This window comes from Leguminivora glycinivorella, chromosome 1 (genome assembly GCF_023078275.1).
Source record: "Leguminivora glycinivorella isolate SPB_JAAS2020 chromosome 1, LegGlyc_1.1, whole genome shotgun sequence".
Taxonomy (NCBI): domain Eukaryota; kingdom Metazoa; phylum Arthropoda; class Insecta; order Lepidoptera; family Tortricidae; genus Leguminivora; species Leguminivora glycinivorella.
The window spans coordinates 1890881-1910229 of NC_062971.1; the positions used below are offsets into that span (position 1 = coordinate 1890881).

Below are 19349 nucleotides of genomic sequence, written 5' to 3' on the forward strand. Positions count from 1 at the left end.
CCCAAAACCATACAGAAAAAGGTACAGTGAGCTAGATGGCGATACACCTTTGGGGTACGCTCGGCTAGATAGCGCTAATATTAATATTTGACATTTTAAAACATATCAAGCTAAGAATATGGGCCAAATTGTCAAAACTGAGGTTCAAAAGTTTTAAGCCTGTGTCGAGAGATGGCAGTCTATGCACTGTGATTACACATTTTACTTTGACAGTAACTCTCTTTAATACTCGATCCTCTTTGCATAGAACGACTCGCCAGAATCCAGCCACTAAGCACCGGATATATTGAGTTATCTTTGAATTTATACTAGATGTTCATCTACAGGAAGTTTTAACGTGGTGTTGACTGAAAGATAATGATTAAGATGTATCTCGGGATCAGTTTTGTGACACAAGACTTATACATTACGCGTTTGATACTTAATAATTACCACTTTATGACCACATGCAAAACTAGGTCGTTGAAGTGATTGTGATATCAATCGATAGCTGGACAACCTTCATGGGTACACGGGCCATTTTTTCAAAGTTGCCCAGCCCACTTTTTTGTAACGTGGGTATTTTTTACGTGATTAATATTCAGAGTTCTTTCGATCCTGATAGGAGAAAAAAAATGTCCCAAGATTTCTCATGCCATTTTTTCGAACCTTCCATTCCATTCCGTTACCGCCATACAAAATATATGAAAAAATGGTAACGGAATGGGGAAAAAACCTTGGGACCCTTTTTCTCGTGTCAGAATTGAAAGAGCTCGCGATTCTGAGTGGAAAACACATAAAAAATTCCAAATCCAAAAAAAGTGGGGTGGACAACTTTGAAAAAAAAATGGCCGTACACTACTCGTACTTCGGGAATCAACGGGAAAGTAAAAATATATTTATAGTAAAATAAGAATAATGTCAGGCTTGACTAACCCGTACTTGATAACACTGAAGTGTAGAATTGTTATCACGTTAAACTAGTAACTATAATAACAATTCGTTATTTCTGTCCACGTTCACACTCGCACCGCATTTCAGTCATGAACTAGACAGCATGCCAAAACATTTACAAGATTACTCACTATTTATTGTTTTATCGTTTAGTTGTTCATTTGTAACGTAATTATTTAACGTTTACACTTAAACAGTTGACGAATCCAGTTATTCTTTTTTTAATGTTTTTTACACCGATTAACTAAGCCCCACGCCCCATGGTAAGCTCAATAAAGCTTGTGTTGTGGATACCTTACCTAATACTTACATTAGGTCCATGAAAGACACAAAATAAGAACACACATTAACCTATATCCCATGCATTATGATGTTTATCGGCAGTTCAAATATACCTAAAACCTATGCCTAAAACGTTTAAGCAGTTCAATGAATTCCTCCGTTATAAAAATTAGACCAATTTAAATCTTTATGCCTACTATTCAATGAGTGTTTAATTCCAAATTTAATTCCGGCTCTCAAATGGACGAGTTCTAAGGTACCACACACTACACACAATTCATTGCCGGATTACACTCGAATTGATATTGTCCCCTTTTTAAAATCTGTTAAAGACACATTTCATAGGTACCAAGAATGTTTGTGCGTAGTTTTCCCAGCTATAAGTATTTTAACAAATAACTAGTCTAGTTAAAACCTGGAGACATGAGATATTGAACGAGGAGTAAAATAGAAAAAAGCGTTTGTAGTCATTTATCAGTCGCCACGCGCCCAAGATGGCGGCCGTTTCAAACAAAGCTATTTCTATTTGTTACTGCTAGTTATTTCATGATTTAATGTGTTTTTCTAAAGGTAAAGGTGCAAAAAATAACTCTGTACGAGGTAACAATATCAATATGAATCAAAACACCAGCAGATGAATGAAGAAAAGTTGTAGCGAACTTTGAGGTCTTTTATTTTCAATTGTCAGAAGTTTTCCTTTTTCAGGTTTGCATTCGAACGAATTTGATTCTGTATTAGGACTAGCAATGCACGGACGAGAAGTTTCCAAAGTTGCAGAACTTTCCTCGGCAGAACGATCGTAGGGGGTAATTGCACAAAAGATCTCGATGAGTCGAAGTGTTGAAGTTAAATAACCAGAGCATTTTTAACAATATCTTCTCTGTCCCACAGATGCGTGAACGCGAAGATAAACTTCAGGGAGAAGGAGAAACAGATTCTGGACCAGATCCTCGGGCCGGGGCGGTACGACGCGCGGATCCGGCCCTCCGGCATCAACGGCACTGGTAGGTGTCTTCTCTTGTTGCCTGAACTGTGTGGTACCACTACTACACCTAGCCAAGTGGACGCTCTAAACTTTGTGCGTGAAACACGCGCGGAAGCGAAGCGCGAATCGTGAAACGCTCATATAACCCGGAAACCTTCAAATTAAGGGTGGGCAGGCATCTTCTGGGCGAGCTCACTCCATTGTAGGCCCCGTCTTTTCCTTTGGGTAGTCTGTGGCCAAGAGTAAGCCCATTTATAATATAAAAACGTGAAATGTAAAGAGGGGTAATGCTGTCATAGCGCAAAAAATAGTTACACATTTTCATGCAATAGCTTCACGCCGTGATTTACACACAAATTTGGAGTGTTTACTGTCGTTGATAGAAAACTTCAATCAAAAACATAATAAAATAAACTATTTCAATAACGGTGGTAATTTGGCTATGAGAGAAACGGGTAAAAAAATCCGTTTGTGCACACGGTTATAATTTATTTACTACAATTAACAACTGTTTAAATACAAATTTATCTACCTATCATTTTAACAGTCTTCAATACAGAACCTCAAATTTTAAGTTGTACGTTATGAAAATGAATTTTAGGTAACAAAATATCTAAATTAAAAGGGCTTTTAAAACGGCTGACAATGCATGGGTACCTACTAATAAATATTTGTTCCCTTCTTGGAACTAGAAATGTATTTATAGAACATTTCTATAGCCCAACGCTCAACATCTGGAATAATAATACTGTTGCTAGTGACTATTTATACTGATTCAATGTCATAGGAGTAATTTAGAGATAGCTGAAATAGATTACAGTAATATATTCCTACAATTTCCGCTAGATAGGTACTACAATTATCTATGAACCTGAAAGTGAATCTAATGCCTAAAGTTACGTCAATTATAGTACTTAACCAAAATAAAATTCGATGACAAAAAAGTTGTTCTTAAATCTGTGTCATATATTTTTACTTTTATACCGAGACACAAAGATTTTAAATATACGCAACCGTCTGTACATAATACCTTCCGCAACATATCGGCACAAGAATCAAAGCGGAGAGGTGTCTTCCGCAATAACCTTTTAGTGGAGCGACAGGAAGCTACGCGGGAAGGCATTACCTTAAGTACCACGTGAAGGAACGTGAAAAATGCCTTCGTTCATTTTTTAGGTGCGGCTTTCATGTGCGTGTATCGACCTCTTTTTGTAAAGTAAATACTTCGATGAGACTAATAGACTTGATTTTTACCCTTCCTTGATATTCGAATGTGAAATATGAATTTCCTTTAATCCGGTATCTTAACTTTTTGTTTTCATACAATATTCGTGACGTTACTGACCTGAAAAGTTAATATTTTTATTGAAATATGTTCGTAAAGATTCCAATCACACGCACGACCTTGTGAAATACGTATTAGGCAAATAAATAAGGTATAAAGTGCTGTTTCGCTACCGTATTCAACTAGTTCACGGCAATTTATTACACTATACAAATTAATAAATACTCCAGGTACAATATAAAAGATGAAATACACCAAACAATTTGTCACTTTAATAATATCGCAAAAAAGATTGTAAGAAACTTTTCACGGCTGAAACGCTTTTCATAACTTAGTACTTATTTTCAGCCCCGTCATGTACCGACAAAAGCATTCCTTGAAGCAAGAGCTCTTTAGCAGAACTGCTTGTCATGGCGTCTGGTTATTTTTAGATTAATATGAGTGTTAGAGGATATCCTACACTTTACTTAAATAATGGATGCCAAGATGGATTGAAAAGATTTTTAGGTGTTGCGGAATTTCTTAGAAATAAAGCAGCCTTTTAGATGGAAAATGGTGGTTTTTTATATTACTAAGGTAATAAAATCAAAGTAATCTAGCTCAACCTGGCATTTGCTTGAGGAAATTTCGAGCTTCTAATACATGTTATTAAAAATGTTAAAAGTTAGATAACATCCTGGCCAGAACATGAAACATGTAGAAAAATAGACAGTCTATGATTCTCTTAGAACAAATCAAATTATCTTAATAGAAAATATTTAATTTGTATTTTTAGTAGTCACACTATTTACTATTTAATTATGATTCTCTTGAAATCATTCAATTATTAAAGTCAAAAAAGATGAATAGGTATGTAGTTATCACTACACCTATATCTTGTTATATTAAAAGAGTTAAGAAATTGCTAGTTAAATTGAGACCTAGTTAATCACAAATGGGTTTTAGTAAATTGATTCAGGTGGTTACTATTAACGCCGGTCGGGACCATTTGTCACGCCAAATGTCTTCATAATGCCCGCGTTGGTGCGTATCGATCAACCGCTTTTACTACGGAATTTATGACGAGACACTATTAGTTACATTGTGGTTTGGTTGTAAACGGTTTGTATGTTTTACATTTTTGACGGAGTTCAATAACAGAATCTTTCATGACATAGTTAAAGTGCAATGAATGCTTGGAGTTAACAATGTGTAGTACCTGACGGCTCACTCTAGGGTGGCAAGAGAGCACATCGCAAATATCGCAATACGGATGCTATAGGTACGCATATTTCTAGCGACGTACCACCGAACTCTCGCCGTCCTTACTCAATGGGCCGACGCCGTCCTAGGTACTATCAGCTGCAAAAGTGCATGGAGAAATTATGAATGAATTCATTGATGAATTCGCCATGTACTTTTGTTGCTGATAGTACTATTAATAAGGAACATTCTAAAAATACATTTTGCTGTTGTACTATGTTTATCGCCAGATGGACCCGCTGTCGTTAACATAAATATCTTCGTACGAACAATTACTACCATAAGCGACATAAAGATGGTTAGTAAGACGACATAATCGTTGTTCGTAGTCGGTAGAGCTTCACGAGAACTCGATAAATTGTCACCGAAACGTGATACATTCGGAAAGGTTTTGTAAGGAAAATTTAATGTTTAGGTGATATTTTGTAGAAATTTTTCGAGTTTTTCGTGCCTTAGTTCCGCACCGCTCCGGGCGAATGTCGGGGTGATTCAACCCAACAGGGACTGTTCAATAAATATTGACGAAAGGACTAGCCATTCAATCCATTCTACCGCAAAAAATACTCTGCGTTTCAGTTTTCTATGAAAGGTACGAGATGTACTTTAACACTATTTATCATATTTTGGAACTAATCCAACTTAAGTACAGACACATTTGAACACAGGTCATTATGAGTATTTCGTCAATATTGGGATGAACAGGCGGCTGGTTGAACCACTAGAGCATTGGTCGGGCGGTGCTACCGGTTGTGGTTGCCGCTCGGCGTCAAACACAACTGTATTTAGTAGTACGGGTTTCGATTTTCTGTGTTTTTCATCTTTCTGTGTGCTAGGAACACGGACTTTCAAGATGAGCGTTTGACCCATCGCTTATAAAATCATCTTGATCGTCTGCCTATTACATGATGTTTTTTTACAGATATTAACATTAGTTTTCACATTTAGTCAGCCTGTGAGAACTCTTGTTATTTGTAATTAGATATAAATAGGTATTTTAATTTTTTGTTGCTACGAACCGCTCGAGTGCGGGCGAGCCTGAAACACCAGAGAGCAAAATTGTATTTTCATTAAATCACAGAGACTCGGTGAAAAAATAAAAATATTTTAACGGATAACAGTCGTTTCTTTTGTTTTTCGTTCGAGTCAGCGAGCGAGTTCCCGGGGTTGTAAAAATTTAATTGAGAAAAACGGAAAAGACCGTTGTAATAAAAGGGGTTGTTTGTTTTTTCTCTGGCATTTAAATAAGCTTATTTTAGTTTCCTTGGGGTCTGTGATTTGGTATTTAAGGAAAAATAAAATAAAATAGATTGTAGTATTGGGTACTCGAGCGTAAAATGAAATAATGAGTTTTATGTAATCCGCTTAAACATTTCTATTTAATTCAGCCAAATGATTGTACTGACGATGCCACACGCTAAGTGACGTTCTGTAAACCTACTGAGAAACCCGATTCTAATGTAACCATTTGTTATGGATTTATGTTACACAAAGTAGATGAACACTACCTCTGATTGCTAAGATAAAATCTGGCGTGAAACACGTGTCAATTACAAAGACGACTGTCATAGTCGTGTCGAAATCTTTTCAAACCCATAACAAATTAGTCAACTAGAATCGACGTCAATGTCTACTAAGTACTAATATTTACTTGGGCATTGTGCATCGTCTGTACATAATAATCTGATACGAGTTCATAATATTCATTTTGTCATAATTAGTCTATTATTACAAAATACTTATTATTTCTATTCATGCAAACATTTCAAAATGATTGTTGCAATTAAATGTCCATGTCCAAACACTATCTGCTTCAAAACGATAAAAATGCAGTGCTATTAAAAAATCAATGTCAGGTTGTAAACACGCGACTTTTATCGAGTTCTATCCATATTCAGGTCCCTGTCACGTCATGGGTTGATATTAATATTCCAAAGTTCTGCCCTTAAACCGTGGAAAATGTCGGCTAATCCCGCCTGAGCCGTGTTATTCGTACTCGCGCGGCACGGGAACAGTAATTTCCGTTTCATGTCAATCTGGTTCATATCCGGATTCCGTGGAGTTTTCTTGACACGAGGCATCGGATACATAACACGAAACAGCCAATAACATAGGTGTTTGTTTACTCAAATGGAGCCGGAACAGAAATGTGTTTGATGAAATCGTAACTGTAAATGTAGCGCTTACTCGTTGCCTGATATTTTAACTGATAAGGCTTATTATACTCTAAGAATTTGTAGGATTACAGCGATTGACTCGGTTAGCGTGTACGGCTTTTTGATCCCTTTAAAGCTTTTCGTGATGTTGTAAATTTGCTGACAGCCCTACATTTTTCAATCTGAAGCCAGCGCACAGCTAAACTTGTGTAAATATGCCTCCGACAGCGCTCAGCTAGATGAAAATTTCTTTTCAATTTTAAGATTAAATTTCTGCTCTATTTATTACACTAACACAAATTCCTATAAACAAGCAAAGTCCGTCGATCGCTTCTTTATCCCGGTGTCCACCCGTCCACGTCCTGTTTTGTTTGAATTCACAGATTGAGTTCCGTTTCGATGTTTTGTTTCCATCAGTTCGTCTAGCCGAATGGCACAATCGCTCACGAAACGAAGCGCTAGTAGATATCTATCTCTATCGCGCTTGCGTAGTGGCGCGACAGAGCCAGCGGCGTATCGCTTTCGTTTGGCGTCGGAGAAATGCCATTCGGCTACGGGGCCAGGTGAGTCGTGGCTAACATGTTATTTTCAGAGCGACATCACGCAGGGCACATACAATCATTATCGTTTCTTTAGGGCTAGCTCCATTAGTCTGATAATTATTTATCAACCGATATATTTTGCTTGGTACTTAGATGGGCCTGCGGTTGTGAGCGTCAATATATTTGTCCGAAGTATATCAAAGATCGATGACGTCACGATGGTAAGTCTCCCGAGCGGACACACTCGTACTTAGCCTAAGATACCTGACCGGGTCGCGAGGTTACAAGTCAAATGAATGGGCAACTCTCTCCGCCTGAGGAGAGGCTTACCCGCGTTATGTGTAATGTTCATTTTTATATTTATTATTTTTATTCTTCTAATGAATCCCGTTTGGTGTTAACGACCAAAATCGTTTTTTGACACGCGTTAACTGTTCCGCGATCGGCTCCGTGGTCTCGGTCGGCGACCGGTCCGCTTTTCACCCTTGAGACCGTTCGAAGGGATTTTATCTTCTAGAACATAGATTTTTTGTTTATTTTAGATTGGCTGGTTGTCCTTATGGTTTCATATCAAGAGGCATTTAGCTCGATGAAATGGACTGAATATGTTCGGAGTTAGAGAATACGTTGGGTCCATTTTATGAAGGTGTGATGTAGCAGTTGGTTTTGATGTAAACCTACTTATAAAATTGTTGTACAAACTTACTATATTTAATTTACCACTAAAAATCGAAGCATTATACATAACTTTGACTGAAACCACCTGGTAAGATTGCACCCATATTTTTTAGCATCTGACATTAACTCATCACCCCTCAAAATCTAATTTTCCTTGACTGGTAGCGTAGGCGCCTAGGGCATACTACATGTCGCGTCGTGCTGGAGGCTAGGGCTAGGCTAACACAACCCCTATAAAGTCTAAGTTTGATATTTTTTGTCACTAAAGGCGAAGCTCCCACGTTAGTGCGAGTCAACCTGTATCTTCGATCCATCAGCAAAATAGATGATTATAAAATGGTGAGTGACCGCACATACCCAAACGATTTTAATTGACACTTTTATTATTAAACAAAGTCGATGAAAACTCGTCATCTATTAAAAGGCACTGCTTACAAACTAATGAACCGGTGTAAAATAACAGCATTGTGTCACGATAGGGATGGGTGACGATATTGTAACTTTGTTTATAATAAAACTGTAATGTTCTTTGGATATTTGGCAATTGCACTTTGCTGAACATTATCAAGCTACCGTGTTTGGATATGTGATTGTGTTTTGTTATTTTATTTACTTTCTTTGATTTCTTTTTGTTTCATGGATGTTTTGAGTTTTGCACTGTCTTTTTTGTTTGAAACTATCATACTGTACGTATTTAACAAAGAAGCGTTGTTGAACCTGCTGATAATTTCCTTGCAATTCAGTCCCCAAACTTTCGAAACTCGTGTTGAAGTCCCCGTCTGTAACCAGAACGTGTCGAGGCTCGGAAAGGGGCTAATTCGTCATTGTCACTTACAGTTTTCTGTTAAATAAAACTCGTTGAAAGTTGTAAGCGAAGGATGGAGTGGCCAATTTTCCACCGACGCACCAGCAGACATTTTATTTTGATTTCACGGTGCGGTGCCGTTCACCCTTTTGTTTATATCTCAAGTAACCTTTAAAACATTACTTAAATTCATTCTAAAATCACGACCGGCTTTCAATACAAACTCCGTTTCAACTGTTTTGGTTCGATTAAGTTTTTTTAGATTTATTTTTATTTATTTCCAAGTCACTTAGGAAATACACATGAATACAAAATTTTGTAAAAACACAAACTGATGGACAATTGGCACAGGTAGTGAGCACTGAGAGCTGAAATTTTATAGATAAATTTGAATAACGTGAGTTAAGGTTCGCACTTACCGGTTGGCAGGACCAATCCGGGCCGCACCTCGGGCTGGGGGCGTACAGTACCTATGTAGTTCACGTTGCTGCAGCCGCAGCCGGCACACGCACGCCGCTCGCAGGCGGGACTCCGCCAGGAGCGACCGCCGGGAGGAATCAATATCAATACACGGCTTGGGGAGCAACGCGGCCCCGCACCTTTCATCTCATGCTTTTATTTCCCTTATATTATTTTCGTATCATGCTTTATTTAACACCTTTCTGTTGTCATGCATTTGAAAAGGATATAAAAACTATTTTGGTCGTATAATATGTACGTGCCGTTGTTACTATTGTCTTGTTCATGTGAATTTGTGTTGTGTAAAAATCGGGATGTACGCCGCGCCCGCACTCGGCAGCTTGTGTCGACCGTCCGACGCTATGTGCCCCGCCCCAACGACCGCTAGACGTATCGTAGCTCTAGTTAAGCTGGCAGATAACCTGCATGCAGGTAACACGATTGACAAGCATTCCTTCGACGAGTGCTCGAGACGGTGAGTAGGTGCGCTTCGCTTCGTCGCACTACCACCCGCTAGCACACTTAAAGCATTTCTCCTTGGCTAGCTCCATTTAGATTGATTTAGCGACTTGTACAAGTCAGCGCACTAAACACTCTCTTGCCTGCTCAATACTTCCACCGACTGTGCAGGAAAGTGTTTACTGTAGCTTACAATGATTGCTACAATATCAACTTAAAGAATGTTTTTACTTACAAAAGGATAAATGCTTTCAAAAACACTTACCTTTTAGTGTGCTACAGGGTGACTCTTACACCTCAACACGCGGGCTGATCTGTCTTTTTTACACAAACTACACCCTCAATGTGCGAAAAGGATGCGATAAAACCGAGTGTTCGGTTTAAGAGCAAACACGGCGGCTTTAATTGATCCGGAGTGGCACTCACAGACGACACAATGCACTCGTAACACAATTACTCTGTGAACATCAACAGTAGAGCTAATGGCACTCGAGAACTGCCTTCCTCGTCAATTAAACGTTGACTTAAGATTCGAAACTACATCTATTAGACCTCTTGCTAAGTTGATGCGTTTGCCATTTGCATATATGAGAGAAACGTTGCTGCGGTGAGATTGTCATCGACATTTAGTCGTTTACCCAATCCATCTGGCAAAAGGGGTCAATGTAAACAAGGCATCAATAAAGATGTAACAATAGAGGTAGCTTTATGCAACGTATAAGCAGTACTTATTTGAACGTTTCGATTCTTCTTTCGTGATCCTTGATTCGATTTTGTCAGGTCTTAACCCTCTTTTCTAGCTTATGAAATATATACTCGTATACCTGTGTACCGATGTGGGAATTAATTGTGCTGCAAAATCAGAATGAAGGAGCACCGCCTGTGTAATGGCGCGCCAGGTACAGCCGTGCGACCAGCTGTAGCCTGGTGGTCACCGCTAGCTCGGCGTATGCACGGTATGAGCATGTGTTTGTGTGTGTATTGACAGTATAATGCCCTCGACCAGCCGTAGATTAGATGAAGGAAAGGCGAACGTAAAGGCCTCGCTGGCAACGCGCCAAATTGACTAATACATTCATGATCCCAAATTCATCAATGTCTACGATAGCATCGTCATGCCTCCTCCTTCCTATGAAAGCATAATCATCTACCTTCATTTGTTTACGTCGCTTGACCAACTTTTTTTTCTCGAATCGAGACGGAAAAGTGAGTCAAGTTTCGGTTATAGCATGACGTAGCCGTTGATTTTGCAAGCTTCGTTTCGTTGTAAAACTAATTCATTTGACTTGCTCCTGACGTGAGGGACGTGTCCTTGACGTCAGACTAAATTGTTGAGAGAACCTCCGGCATCCCTCCTCCCATTCTAGTGTCTGAAAATATGTGTTTATGTAACATTTGTGTCAATACGCGCCTCGCACTAAATTGTACATTGGCTATTAGGTGCGTTGCTCTTATAACATACTTTGAACGTATCTTAAATATCTGAATTGAATTATAAATATTAAAAATTTAATGAGAAACGCGCATAATAGTTGCACATATTATTTCATCTTAGATTAACTAGCTTGTCCATTGGCAACACATTTCAGTAGGCATATTATTGGCACAAATAACATCACCAGTGAAAGCTTTGCGAAAAGTGTACAAAAGTAGACATACATTTGGTATGTAATAGCTTTCTGCATAAACAACAATTAAAAAAGAATAAAAAGATAAAAGCTTCTAGACATTTGCACAATAAAGCTGAGAGATAATAGCGTTTAGTAAAGAAGAATGACTTAAGAAGTAGGTCAACATAGATCTAGACGAAACAAGATACCTTCAAGGAGCGCTTTAAAGTCCATTTGCTATTCGCCTTGAGGGTGTGTTGTTGTTTATTTTACTAAGAGCAACTGCTATATCTGTTTATGTGTTTTAGGAATACTCCGTTCAGCTGACGTTCAGAGAACAATGGTTAGACGAAAGGCTGAAATTCAACAACTTGGGTGGTAAGTCTCATAATGGATCGTTGTGTTTATATTGTACCAAAAGGTCGTCTCAAAAGATCTCGATATTTATCTTTAGTTTTTCATAGTTATGGCTGTTTTTGTTAATTTATCTTGTGATCTATATTTTTGTTTAAAAAACGTATATGTGAGTAGAATTTTTGTCTACTGTCATAGAAATAGGTATAGGGAACTTTATGTATTTTGTATTTGTTCTTTATTTGCTTTTCATTCATTTTGGGTTATCTGACGTTGACATTATCGATACTTTTGGGTTGGACTCAAAAAAGTTCCATTCTAATCGTAAATTTTTGCAAGTGACCCTGTAGTGGCACTAATAAATACATAGATCGAAAGAAGAAATTACCACAACTCTCGACCCCAAATTCTAGTAGCTTCAATTAACATAAGATTATGTAAATAATCTAACCGAGTTTCCCACAGGCCGGCTCAAATACCTAACCCTCACGGAAGCCAACCGCGTGTGGATGCCCGATCTCTTCTTCTCGAACGAGAAGGAGGGACACTTCCACAACATCATCATGCCGAACGTCTACATCCGGATCTTCCCCAACGGCAACGTGCTCTACAGCATCCGAATCTCGCTGACGCTGTCCTGCCCCATGAATCTGAAGCTGTATCCATTGGACAAGCAGACCTGCTCGCTCAGGATGGCCAGTTGTAAGTATACCATAGACTAACACATTCTGAACGAGTACTACTGGATCTTCCCAACGGCAACGTGCTCTACAGCATCCGAATCTCGCTGACGCTGTCCTGTCCTATGAATCTGAAGCTGTATCCATTGGACAAGCAGACCTGCTCGCTCAGGATGGCCAGTTGTAAGTATACCATAGACTAACACATTCTGAACGAGTACTACTGGATCTTCCCCAACGGCAACGTGCTGTACAGCATCCGAATCTCGCTGACGCTGTCCTTTCCTATGAATCTGAAGCTGTATCCATTGGACAAGCAGACCTGCTCGCTCAGGATGGCCAGTTGTAAGTATACCATAGACTAACATATGCTGAACGAGTACTACTGGATCTTCCCCAATGGCAACGTGCTCTACAGCATCCGAATCTCGCTGACTCTGTCCTGCCCTATGAACCTGAAGCTGTATCCATTGGACAAGCAGACCTGTTCGCTCAGGATGGCCAGTTGTGGGTATACCATAGACTAACACATTCTGAACGAGTACTACTGGATCTTCCCCAACGGCAACGTGCTCTACAGCATCCGAATCTCGCTGACGCTGTCCTGCCCTATGAACCTGAAGCTGTATCCATTGGACAAGCAGACCTGGCCCCGTAGCCGAATGGCATTTCTCCGACGCCAAACGAAAGCGATACGCCGCTGGCTCTGTCGCGCCAATACGCAAGCGCGATAGAGATAGATATCTACTAGCGCTTCGTTTCGTGAGCGTTTCGTGAGCGATTGTGCCATTCGGCTAGCCACCCTGTTCGCTCAGGATGGTCAGTTGTAAGTATACCATAGACTAACACAAGCTGAACGAGTACTGCTGGGTCTTCCCCAATGGCAACGTGCTCTACAGCATCTGAATCTCGCTGACACTGTCCTGTCCAAGAAACCTGAATCTATACCCGTTGGACAAGTAGAGTTGTGAGTACAGTCAACCAATTTGAATCCTAGGCCACTCTAGAACCCTCTCTCATTTAAGTCGTGTTCTATTTGCCATAAGAAGTCACATTGACGTTTAATGTACAAAGGTTCTACAGTGGCCTATGATTCAAATTGGTTGACTGTACATCATAACCTAAACCGATCCCTTTTTTAATTCCGAAGTCTCCCAACACAAAAATTGAAAATAAACCAAGTATTGTAAATACTTACCTTACTTTGGCCAGCATCTGCTAGTTCTTCTACACAATATAAGAACATGACTCTGTCAAAATTATCATAACTCGTGGTTATCAAAACCTGAAATCTTTTGTATTAATCATTCTATGGCATCATTTATGTTGATATCTTTCAGTTGGTGATTTATGCCGTAATAATTTGACAAATACCGGCTGTATTTTAAATAAAACGTTTACGACGATGCCGTGAATGCCGGGATGCCATATGGTGCCAGTGCCAGCCAGTTATTGCATCATTTGATTTACGAGTTTATTGCTCACCAGTTAAACAATCAGCTTTTAGAATACTAGTAAATATACAATCGTAAACAATGACAATGCAATAAGAAGTATAGAATTCCTGGTATTAGATACGACAAAAGTAAAAAGCAGGTATTAAAAAAATAACATTAGCGCCTGTATTTATTAAATTAAAACGGCACTTAATCTCGTAAAACTTACGTTTATATTTAACCCGATCCGATTTAGTTTTAATTTAATAATATGAGTGAAGATCGTGTTAGTTTAAATCAATATATTAGTGCCTTTTATAATATAAAATTGTTTTCGTATTTCAGATGGCTGGACGACAGATGACCTAGTGTTCCTATGGAAGGAAGGTGACCCCGTGCAAGTCGTCAAGAACTTACACCTACCACGCTTCACGCTCGAGAAGTTCCTCACTGATTACTGCAACAGCAAAACTAATACTGGTAAGTGTTATGGACAATTGTCTACTAATGTTAGTCCATTGAACCTTAATGTTACTTACTGGAATAAAGTTTACTATTTTTTTATAACGATTTACTGCAGAAACTTTACAGGATTTCCGAAACATCTTGTTAAGGTTTGGTTTCATCTACATCTTTGCCATCTTATATTTACTCGTAGATCCTCGCTTTACATAGTATACTTATATTTTTATTAAAAACTAGATGTAGATTTACAGATTTTGGGTACATCGTCTTTCCATAACCATGTGTCTTTTTGGGGTTTTCTTATGCTTCTTTATGTGTTGGTCCGCTATTCCAGGTGAATACAGTTGCCTGAAGGTAGACTTGCTGTTCAAGCGCGAGTTCAGTTACTACCTGATCCAGATCTATATCCCCTGCTGCATGCTGGTCATCGTATCCTGGGTGTCCTTCTGGCTAGACCAGGGCGCGGTCCCTGCCAGGGTGTCGCTAGGTAAGTCACACCAGACTCAGATCAGGCCTACTAATCGTGCTGCCCAATCGATGTTAGCCGTTTTCCACCCCTGGAGAGGAGCTTCTGCTAGTATAAACTAACCCTAACCCTTTGTTATGAAAATTTCTCGTTATTATTTTAAATTCTGCATTTTCTGGCTCTTTATTATTTTTCCCCGCTACAATCCCCAATCCTAAGCCGCTAAAGTATTCGCGTCTGCAAATTTGAGTTGCATATTAAATTATATCAATATTTAACCTGTAAGGAGTAACAACGCTCCTGACGATGGCGACCCAGTCGTCAGGCATCAACGCCTCCCTGCCTCCCGTCTCCTACACGAAGGCCATCGACGTCTGGACGGGCGTCTGTCTCACCTTCGTCTTCGGAGCGTTGCTAGAATTCGCTCTAGTGAACTATGCGTCCCGCTCCGATATGCACAGGTATGGTTCGGATGTAAAATGAACATATATTGTACAAACAGGAGTGACAACGCTCCTGACGATGGCCACCCAGACGTCAGGCATCAACGCTTCCCTGCCGCCCGTCTCCTACACCAAGGCCATCGACGTCTGGACCGGCGTCTGTCTGACATTCGTCTTCGGGGCCTTACTGGAGTTCGCTCTGGTCAACTATGCGTCTCGCTCCAACAAGCACAGGTATCGCTTGTACATATCAAATGACATGATAGTGCACTAAACAGGAGTGACAGCACTCCTCTAGTGACCCATTTAGACGGCATCGGCGCCTTAGCCTTTCCACGTAGAAAACCATAAATGTCTGGACTAATGCAGAAAATTATTCGTCAAATTACTTTTAAAATCTGGATTACCATACTATTCGAACGAATTCATTTATTAGCAATTTATGGTAATGTTTCTTGAGAATATATGCACAATCAAAAAACAAAAAGGTAATCGGCAAATACAAAATAATCATTAGTCTAGATCTCTACTAGACGGGAACTTTTTTTAAATTGCAATTTTTCGGTATCATTTAGTAAACGCTGGCTTGAAGTAGAGTCGCTCGATTGAGATTGGATAAAGCATAAGGCCATACTGACCAAAAATAAATATTTACACAATCAGTAATTGCATCGAAAACAACCCTCAAATTAGTCTTCCTTATTTATGCTGAAAATCAACGCATGATGGTAAAGACATCTATAGATTTAGAATAGCATTGCTAGACTAGAGAATTAGAGATATTCTGCCTTTTATCTGGCTTCTCATCATACCACAATTTTATTGTAGTATAGATTAGGTACATGATTTCATAGGGAAATCCGGCAGATACAGAAACCAAAACTCATACGCATTCAAAAACTGTATTGTCTCCGTTGTAGGGTATTTGCAGGTAAGTTTATATCGTAGTCATTGAAGTTTCTAAGAGAAATAATTAATGAACAGTTGAAACGAGGCCTCGGAGCCCCACCCTTCTTGAGAATAATATGAAGTGTTTATGAATAAATAGCAACTCCATCCGTAGTTCTAATACTACCCTAATTTCGAAATACACGTATCTCTATCTGTTTTATCTTACAATGCTTAATACTAGCATAGATACATTAGAAGTACAAATTTAAACTAGTCAAAGTTCCCATTTTGTCGCTTATCATAATTACGAGATTTGCTTGTATTTTCGTTGAATAACTTTGATACTAGTTGGGAAGCAAAACGTGGGAATTTTTGCTCGGAAATGACATAATTATAGGTATACAGTAGAAACATTTTGATGTGGATGACTTGTTTTGATCATCAACATCATGTCACTAGCTATTGTAGGTGCTATTTATTGAATACTCTGTTTGACTTTGACAAAATATTTGTAAAAAAACTTTCGTTTAATGAAATATTGATCAAATTTTCGGAAAAAATTGAAGAATAAAATATTGATCAAGAATTATTTAATAAAATATTAGTAAAATTTTCGGAATCTCACATTGTTAAAGTAATACTGATATCTGGTAGTCTATTTACCTACCAAAATCCGAAATCCAGCAGGTAAACGGTGGAATACAGATTAAATTAAATCTTTCTTAGAAGGAATTTTTTGTATGCCATTTCTACACAAACGAAAATTGAAGCGTAAATAGAATTTAACCTGGCATTTGTTTCTAACATAAGCATACATTGTAAATTTCTACTCAATTTCGGCATGTTGGAAATAAAGGAGAATATACAAATATTTTCTTGGTAGGCGATTAATAAAGGTTCATGTTACTGTTATTAAACCTAACTACCTATTCCACCTAGATTTGGGCATACATAATGCAATAATACTGCATCGAAATTGCTGGAAAATGTACAATGTCTGATTATAGATTATTTCAACTTCTTTCTTCTAGATAATTTAGTGGTTCTTATACAGATTTAAGGTTCTACGTTATCTTCCTTGGTTTTAATTGTTAATGACATGAGGAGTATTACTTTTAAATTCCCGTAGTTAATATACCTTTATGATATGTGCAATTTCTTAAAAATCAAGATTCGTGTCCTAAACAATTAAGATTAGGGGAAACTTTAACTTTGTGCACGACCTAGCTTTCAAAGAGTGCATGCTTCTGCCTTTGAACTAGCTAGCTGCAATCATAATCACGGGCGGATCCAGGGAAGGTATACTCTGTACTTTTAGGTATTTAAAAGAACGTAAACAAATAATTTGCATATTTTCGGATACTTACAACATTGATAAGATAAAAAGATAAAGATAAAAATCATTTATTGTATAAACCATTCTACATATGGCGCCTTAACCTACGTTACAAGAACAACTTACTCTCTAAACATTTAAGGTACTAGATACTGATTACACCTAAAACCAGTTACACAAAGATAAACGCAAAAATAGATGGTGCATCAGTAGAACAAAAAATAAAAATAAACAGGGATTGTGGAAGAAACATTGGCGCCTGTGTAGTGGCAACAAAAGGACGCCACTCAGCATATGCTATTATATGAATACCACAGCGCTGGTCTTCCGTAGCGCCCCGGGTTGAGGGGTAGCTTTAGAACTATTACCTAGGTAATGGCAAATCTATAATTGGTCGATTAATCAACCAAATACAAAAAATAAGTGGATCTCTCACTGAGCAACCTGTCTTTACCCTTTTTATTTGGTCGTGTAATGTTTTAAATTACCCTCAACTGGCATAAGGAGTATTTTGAGGATAGATTTTGTTTACATTTATTGAAATACCTAAAGGTACAGACTATAGAATTTCACCACTTGTTGATTTTGAGACTACAGTTTGAGTACAAAGTTGGATCCGCCCTTGATGATCCTAGGACCTAGGGTCCCGTAGTACGCTCTTGTAACTATGTGCAGGGAGAACATGAAGAAGACGCGTAGAGAGATGGAGGCAGCCACCGCGAACCTGGACGCCGCGTCAGACCTGCTGGACACCGACAGCAACGCCACCTTCGCGATGGTGAGATCGCATTTGATTTGAATAATAAAATATATTATGTAACCTCTTTGAGTAGCTGAACTTCAAACTCGGATAGGTATCTATGGGGCAGGATTTGGTCACACCTCGGTCAATGACGATCAAATATATGAAGTGTCGTGTAAGTGAACGCGTACCATGCTTCAGGCCCGGATTCAGGGGGGAGCGAGCCGGGGCCCTTGCCACAGGCGTCAAGTCATAAAGGGGTGCCAAATTCGAACTTCGTCAAGTCCAAGGGGCGCCACATTTGACATTTTTTAGTTTTTACCCCTCTTCGAAAAAAGTCTAGATCCGGTACTGCCATGTTGTGAAATATGACAGGTCAACTGGTCGCATTCTTGACAGGCGGTAATTGTAAGGTAACCGAGAGCAGGTGGGCGGCACTTTCAGCGAGGAGCGGGAGTGGCCATACTGTACGATAATACCTACACTTTATTAATACTGTGATTCGGTAGTAAGAATTCCTCAGGATAGATTTATCCAGGAGAGAGTTATCCGAGTTTGTATTTAAGCTTCTCAATATAAACTTATATTTGACATCAAAACTATGTAATGTCCAATTTCCCTGCGTCTCACACGCGTGAGGCATGTTCAGCAATTTAATGTAATAAATAAATAAAAATGGTTTTGATGTCAAGGTTTAAGTACATACGTTCGAATTGGCCACATACATAAACCTACTGATCAGATTACATAATATAATTATTAGTATACATAAATGTGAATAATATGATTTTTACCTTTCTTTTTTCTTTTCGTCATATCAAACATGATTTTGAAAGACAAAAAAAATTAAAAATTTTCTTCCTATTAAGTATGTACCTAATCTCTAATATATCATCGCATCTTCATCATTATAATTAGCTGCGAAAATTTGTCATTCGCCTCAAGCAAAGTATTAGGGTTAGTTGCACCAAACGCAAAACCAGCAAAGTAGCAAAATACAAATTTTCCCATAAAATAATCCTTTCAATGATAAAAACTAGTGCAACCGACCCATAGCCATGAGTAGTTCCTAACATACCGGTACCAAATGCACCCCGTCCGTC

The 19349-nt window shown here is 38.7% G+C and overlaps 1 protein-coding gene across 8 annotated transcripts in view; it reads left to right on the forward strand.

The window, feature by feature from the left end:
- LOC125233764 (glutamate-gated chloride channel) overlaps nucleotides 1-19349 on the forward strand; it is a 46037-nt gene that overhangs the window by 23303 nt on the left and 3385 nt on the right. For 5 of the 8 annotated variants that reach the window (XM_048140318.1, XM_048140250.1, XM_048139887.1 and 2 more), the window contains exons 3-10: nucleotides 2107-2219; nucleotides 8369-8439; nucleotides 11742-11811; nucleotides 12253-12489; nucleotides 14249-14383; nucleotides 14703-14855; nucleotides 15337-15511; nucleotides 18180-18282. In XM_048140318.1, the coding sequence (XP_047996275.1) occupies nucleotides 2107-2219; nucleotides 8369-8439; nucleotides 11742-11811; nucleotides 12253-12489; nucleotides 14249-14383; nucleotides 14703-14855; nucleotides 15337-15511; nucleotides 18180-18282 (1057 nt within the window). Of the gene's footprint in view, nucleotides 1-2106; nucleotides 2220-4957; nucleotides 5026-7575; nucleotides 7644-8368; nucleotides 8440-11741; nucleotides 11812-12252; nucleotides 12490-14248; nucleotides 14384-14702; nucleotides 14856-15336; nucleotides 15512-18179; nucleotides 18283-19349 lie in introns of all 8 variants that reach the window. The other 3 variants (XM_048140039.1, XM_048140116.1, XM_048139961.1) reach the window with 3 other exon arrangements.